The sequence below is a fragment of the Lytechinus pictus genome, chromosome 13, assembly GCF_037042905.1.
Source record: "Lytechinus pictus isolate F3 Inbred chromosome 13, Lp3.0, whole genome shotgun sequence".
Classification (NCBI taxonomy): domain Eukaryota; kingdom Metazoa; phylum Echinodermata; class Echinoidea; order Temnopleuroida; family Toxopneustidae; genus Lytechinus; species Lytechinus pictus.
In genome coordinates, this window is record NC_087257.1 from 10,617,731 (window position 1) to 10,624,850 (window position 7,120).

Here is a 7,120-nt window from a genome sequence, read left to right on the forward strand (position 1 = left end):
TAGCGGCAGTGTCCAATGGCAACTAAATAATCATACTGGTGTAAGAAAAAAAAATCGAAATCTGGCTCCATTGGCTAATCATAGTCTCACTTGCTTCGTGAGATGGCGCCCTGTTAGACAGCGTTACCGTATTGGGCAGAATTCAGAGTTGCATTGACCATATTATATTCACACTCGAGGTCAATGCCGAGGATCTGGAGGGTGGGGTGGGGGTGGAAGGGGGTGGCACTGCCCCTATCCCTTTGCCTTGGCTTTTTATTTCATATGTGCCCACCCCATCCCATTTGGTCAATCGTGGATCCTCCTTGTTGTCAAGCCCAACCCCCTGCAGCAAAAAAGTAATTTTAGATAATAAATAAAATCACATTTTTATTAGGCTTATTTAAGGGCTTTTCAGTTAAACGTGAATGTTCAAGCCTAAAATGCCATCAAAATTTCATTACATTTTGATGTGAAATAAGAGAAATTAAAATAAATGTAAAGTCCGCATATTTTCACAAACAGTTATATGCACATCGGCAATGACGGAATCGATTACGTCACACATGCACTGACTATTTGGATATGTTAACATTTTTTCATGCAAAATGTATATCTATATATATATATATATATATTCTGATAGAATAGTTTTAATATGTACATTTCTATGATTTGGTTGAGTTCTGTCACTGCTTGTATTGCGTTCAGATCGTCACTTTATGTTGGCAGAGATCACATAGAAGTAAGGGAGATCGGCCGGGGACAATAAAAACATATTTTTCCAAATTTGACTTTATTAAAACTTTATTAAAACTAAATATTTGCTTTATCAAAGGGTATTATGCACTTAACAGATCCAAGATTTTTACCATAAAGATATTAGCCCCATATATGATAAAACATGACAGTGTTTTACTCATTTACATAATATTTTCCACTTGCTATATGGGGAACGCTTTGGATTTTTGAGGTTGTTTTGGCTTCACCCTTTAACTGTAGAAATATACATCAATTTCTATTTGGGTTCTGCATCTATGTACATTAAATTATGTACCGACTGTGGTAAAACAATGCACATTATGCTTTTTAACTTGAATGCTGCATTCTTTGCCAAAGAAAGTTATAATATTTCTTAAAGGACAAGATCACCCCAACAAAAAGTTGATTCGAATAAAATGAGAAAAATCCAGCAACTATAACACTGAAAATGTCATCAAAATCGGATGTAAAATAAGAAAGGAGTGACATTTTGAAGTGTCTCTTAATTTCACAAAATAGTTATATGCACATCCCGGTCGAACTGAATCACTCACTCACTATTTCTTTTGTATTTTATGAAATATGAAATATTCTGATTTACTCATCATTGTCTTGTGTAACAATTGTGTAACAAAATTTAATTTCTCCCTAAACATGTGGCATTACCATTGTTTAACTTCATGGTTCAGTCAAGTTGGTCCTTATTGTCAAATCTCTAAAAATTGAAACATTGTATAATTCAAACAATAAAAAACAAAAGAAATAGTGAGTGAGGGACATCATCCATTCTCTCATTTGCATGTGACTAAACTATAACATAGTTATTGAAAAAAATTGTGAAAAATAAGCAAAACTTTAAATATGATAATTTTTTTATATCACATCCAATTTTGATGAAATATTCAGCATTATACTTGTCTATTTTTTCTCTATTGAAGCCCCGGGGATTGATGCAAATCAAAATGTTTCTGAGGTGGACTTGACCTTTAAAGAGGGTGAAAATTACAGCTTTGTCTGAAATCAAAACAAAAAAAATGTATATGCCTCTTTTTCGGACAAAAAGATCTTTAACAAAAGGTATCCATTCCCGAATTACTGTTTTATTCAGAGATCATGTGTACGAAAGACTTTTTATTAGATATGTAATATTATTGCAATGAAGATAAAATGACAAATAAGTCAAATGGGAAGTTTACTGGTATCAAGCCTTAAATAGGCGTGATAGGACAGCCATGTGGAGCGTTGTGGCCCAGTGGATTAGTCTTCGGACTTTGAAACAGAGGGTCGTGGGTTCGAATCCCAGCCATGACGTCATTTCCTTCAGCAAGAAACTGATCCACAGTGTGTCGCACTCAACCCAGGTGAGGTAAATGGGTACCGGTAGGAAGTAATTCCTTAAAAAGCTGTGTGCGCTATGAACGCCTATATAGCTTAGCCGGGTAATATAGGAGCGCCTTGAGCACCTAACAAGGTGGATATGTGCGCAATATAAATACCCTATATTATTATTAATTACCCAGTTTAAGAAGACATCACGCACGCAACTCAGGTGGTAAAGGAGTACCTTGAAGTTTATTCCTTGAAATGATTTCCCATTTCTGTAGTAGGCTTGCCAGACTAAAACCAGGGTAAACATATCAAAGTCCGTTAACACATACTGGAACATAATCGATATGCCCTTATATAAAGGAACTTAGTAGTACTAGTATTATTCTTTTTTTTAGATGATTTGTCCTCGGTTCCACACCCATACCATTTCAGTGACATTTAAATCCGATATGAAAACATATGCATTCACTCGATGCACTCGACGGTTGTAGCTCTCATCCTCTTTGAATTTGAATAACAGAAATCTGTCAATGTCACGGACTTCAACTCCCGCCTTCTGCAAGCACATTCCCAGGAAGACGTCCTCCCATTTGAAGATGGGCGTGGTTAAGGCAGCCCTGTAGGCCTTCTGGACCACGTCTGAAGACAATACATAGGCACCTCCGTTCAGGTATGGCGGGAAAGTGGGGAAGGGGTAGTCGTCTTCTGATACATAGAACTTCTTCTTTGCATTCCGCACCGGCGCTGTCCAGACCCATGTTTTCCCAGTGGCGTAGTCGGTAAGTGGTGCGTTGGTCAGCACTTTGTCATGGAAGAGCCGTTGGTTCATCATGGTGTCGTCGTCGATCTTCATGGCGTACTGGGCGTGTCTGCAGTAGTTGGTCACCCATTTCAACCCCATCACCGTCTTCACGGTCAGGTTGAGGTAGCTGTCAACAAAGTCCTCCTGGACGATGTCTCCATGGTGAGCGGACTCTGAATCAATATCTCGTTGCAGAGTTTCATTGGATGTGGCGCCGAGAAGGAAAACTGTCCGCACCACTCCCTTTCCTCTTAACATGCTTAAAGAGTCCCAGTGTCTCCGGTCCCCGTAAGTTTTTCGAATCGTCTGTCGTCTGAGAAAATGATGAGGTGCGGATATCGAATAGAAAATCACAAATACCTTCAATCTCTTTCCACTATTTTTCAAGCAAGTCCGTGATGGGTTGTGGATGTATTTGTAGTCATGTGGATCCGTCTGACCATTCAGTTGACCAGCATCGTTTTTATTTAGTTTGTCCTCTTTTTTGGGGACCACAGCATCGTCAGAAGAGTGTTTTTCACCTCCGGCAACCAAGTCAGCTTCTTCCTCAAGAGCCACCAGACGATTATCGCCTACCAGTCCTTTGACCACGGTGGCATGCTGGCGTCGGATGTGATCCGGGGCTTGTGAGATGCTGATCTGGATTTGTTCCTCCATTCGGACAACCTGACCAAACTGTGACAGAGAACCCAGCAGGAGCACACCACTCAAGAAGCCAATGGAATAAAGCATAAGACTTCTACGCGACATGTTAAACGATACTATTAGGTCATCAGCATGTAGGAATGAAGTTTCTATAGTCCATCGAGGTCGAAATTGAATATTCATCAAAATATGAGCAGAAACGCGTTTGTATAGGCCATATAGGGCATACACCAACAGTCACACCTCTTCCAATGTAAACTGTTCTTTGATTTATTTTAACACAAGATCCGATAGATACTTTCTTAGTGCGGAGATGTTGACGAGAAGGCGCATTCCGGTAAATAGCTTCCTGCTATTGTGTTGCACTTGCTCCCACTAAATGTTTAGGACTGATGGCTTTCGTTTGTTTGCTGGTGATTCAACCACCCTTTCACTGTTATTTTCTAACACTTTCTAACTAGGTCGGATGAGAAGTTAGCCTATGTATATTGGGATGTATAGCTGTAGTTGTTACTGCACAAAATTGACAACAAACTTGATAGAACATCATTCTGTAGTGAAAAAACGTCAGGGAGGAAACATTTACCGTGAATGAAGTCAGCTTGGTCAGAAAAGATGCATAATACCAAACAACATTCTGAATCATAGCTCTTTAAAATTGGACAGAAGTTTTGATTGGTGCAAAAATGATAGCGTTTTTTTTTTTCTTGTTCAACCGCCGAAAGATATAATTTTATTTTTTTGCACCACGCATGCCATGTAGATGAGTAAATACAATATTATAATGGCTTTCTGTAATTGCAAATTTGTTCGAAAGATGTAGATTATATTTCTTTTTATCTTCGTTCTCGACTACTTATGAAACTCTATATAATTTATGGCCATTGATATAATTTTATCTTTCATATCATTTTCTGCAAAGGTATAAATTTTCATATGGACCTGGTAAATAAATAGATAAATAAATAAATAAATAAGTATATAGTGAAGTCATATAAGCGATACAATTATATTCAATTGTATTTGAAAATAAAAGGAAAGGGATATTGTAAAAGGAAAAATACCTCTTTTTGCAGGTTATATTTTCATTTTGTTTATTTGCTTATATTCCTTGCATTGTATATTTGTCTTGTATCATTTTGTACTTCTTGTTATGAACAAAATGCTGGCAATTGCCAGTGAAGTTCTAATAAATTCAATTCAAATTCAATTCAATTCATGAAAACAGAAGTGCGTTTTAATGTTTTCTAATTTCATAATAACAACAGTTTTATTCTATTTTGTATCTAAATTGTCCATAATGATCCCCGGAATGATCCCAAACATTCTTCATGCAAGTTGTGATGTTTAAGCCTATTTCATTATAAAAGTTTTATTGAACTATACCGTGCTGGTTAACACGAAAGTCATCTACCTATTTCCGACATAATATGTCCGAATTAGTTTCTGAAAAATATGATTTAAAAGCAATTCCCTGATTGATGCTCAAATGATTGATTGTAAGTGAACTCTGCAGTATAGCCGCATCATACCACATAAGCAAACGAATTAGAAACAAACATTGTGTGAGGAAGTTTGTCTTCTTTGCTACCGAATAGAACATGTCTTCTCTTTTGTTATGGTATATTTGCTCGACTCTCTGTAAACATTATTTGCTACAAGTGGTCTCTACTAAAAAGACACAAATCTGTGTGTCTTCATTCGATCGTTCTGGTCTATAAGCCGTCTATCGTATCTATAAACGTCTCTCTAAAAATCTCTCCCTGAAAACAACTTTAACAGTCTTATGGGGCGTTGCAAGAAACTTGCGATCAATTGCAAGTCAACATTCTTTCCAAAAATCAAGCATAAGCCGTGCAATTAAGTGCAAATTTGCAATTGATCGCTAATATGCTCCATGAAACAAGGAACGTAGTCTGATTTGCTATAGTTAAAAGTTATCAATCAATTGTGAAATTGCAACAGAATATTTGCGATTGATTGCAAATATTTGAATATTATTGCAACACCCCCTAAGAAAACCAAGGTCTGATTATCTAAGCATCGAAGGTGGCGCTACACACTGTAAAAACGCTGTTTAAGCCCGTCACTCTAACAACTATTTCTTTAAATTTTAAACAGTTGTTTAAACTTTTTGTAACAACTTGTTTAAAGTTTAAACAACAGTTGTTAGAGTGATGGACTTAAACAATATTGCTTAACAGTTTTAACAGATAACAGATAACGTATAGTGTTAAGTATATGAGTTGTTAATGTTTCTATTACTTTGTAAAGAGATGATATTCATTTGCTATATGTATATTCTTTTGTATATGTCAAGAATTGAAGTTGTTATCAAATAAAAACCTTTTGATTAAAAAGAATCTTTCACCCTGAAAATTTTGAAAAATTGGTCTGAAAGGAGCCAGTTTTAATCCGGTGACAGAAATTTCTTATTTGTATTGTTATTGAATGAAATCATTCATTTAAAAAATTGTTACTGAGAAACAGGCGGATGGAAAAAGAATAAAATTCTAGGATGAAATATAATAATATGTTCATGTCAGGATTTTATACATGACATTATCTTTATAAACTTTACCCCTCCCGGCAACCAATTGCATTTGGCGTGCCCCGTTTATTTTACCACGTACCCTCTTATATGTCACTTCATTTTAGTTAGTATTATTGATCAAGGCTTATATGATGTAAAATAATTTGAGAACATAAAAAAAAAATGAGAATTGAAATTTAAAAGAGTGTATAGAAAGGAATTAACTTAAAAAAAAGACTATAGAGTAAAAATGGCTCATATTCAGGCCAATTTTTCAATAATTTCAGTTCGCGCCTCGCGCTCGCATTATTGGTCTAATCCTTACATATCCGTAGTTCCTATTTTTGTTGTAGAAATAAAGATAACATAATTTATACTTGAAGCTTACCCACCCACCCCGCTGGCATACAGATGAGGTTTGGGAGCCATGGACCCCACCCCCCCCCCCCCAAAAAAAAAAAAAAAAAAAAAAAAAATGAATAAATGAATAAATAAATAAATAAATAAATAAAAATGAATAATTATAATAATGAATATAAAATAAAATGAAAAAGTATCACGACCAAGAAAGAATTAGGAGAATAGGGAGAAAAGGAAAAGCAAAAATGGCGAAGTGACATTTATCACAAAATCATTTTTTTGTTTTTAAATATGTCTAACGCCGGCCCTTACACAATGTCTGAATACCCTAAATTTGTATACCGGTACTTGTTGCGCCACAGACACCCCCCCCCCCCCCCCCAATCAAAAAAGAGGGAAATCCCTCACTACATGATTGTGAACAATATTTTGTGAGCATGCAGTCATCCTCCCCCTCCCCCATCCATCGATAATTATAACCCATGGGTTTGTTACCAATGAATTTTCTTCATTTTGTTATAAATATTGCTAGGGGTTCCTAAAGTCACGAGAACCAAATAGTTTAAGTGACTTCATTATTTTCCTCTCTAGTAGAGTCTAGAGAATAAATACACTATTTTCTAACTTACTCTATTTGGCGAATACACCTGTTTGCTTGGTTACAGCGCATGCGTTTTGGCACTTGTTCAGCGGCACTTAGCAACGTATGT

General features: G+C 36.2%; 1 protein-coding gene across 1 annotated transcript; it reads right to left on the reverse strand.

Annotated features, from left to right (window-relative positions):
* Window positions 1-769: 769 nt before the first annotated feature.
* Window positions 770-5,885, reverse strand: LOC129274502 (beta-1,3-galactosyltransferase 5-like). The gene has a single exon (XM_064108433.1). It carries the CDS (start codon window positions 3,698-3,700, stop codon window positions 2,462-2,464), a length of 1,239 nt encoding a protein of 412 aa, XP_063964503.1. The 5' UTR covers window positions 3,701-5,885; the 3' UTR covers window positions 770-2,461.
* Window positions 5,886-7,120: the final 1,235 nt, after the last annotated feature.

Coding starts and splice junctions, on each gene's coding strand:
- LOC129274502 (XM_064108433.1), bottom strand. CDS start 3,700: ATGAATATTCAATTTCGACCTCGATGGACTATAGAAACTTCATTCCTA.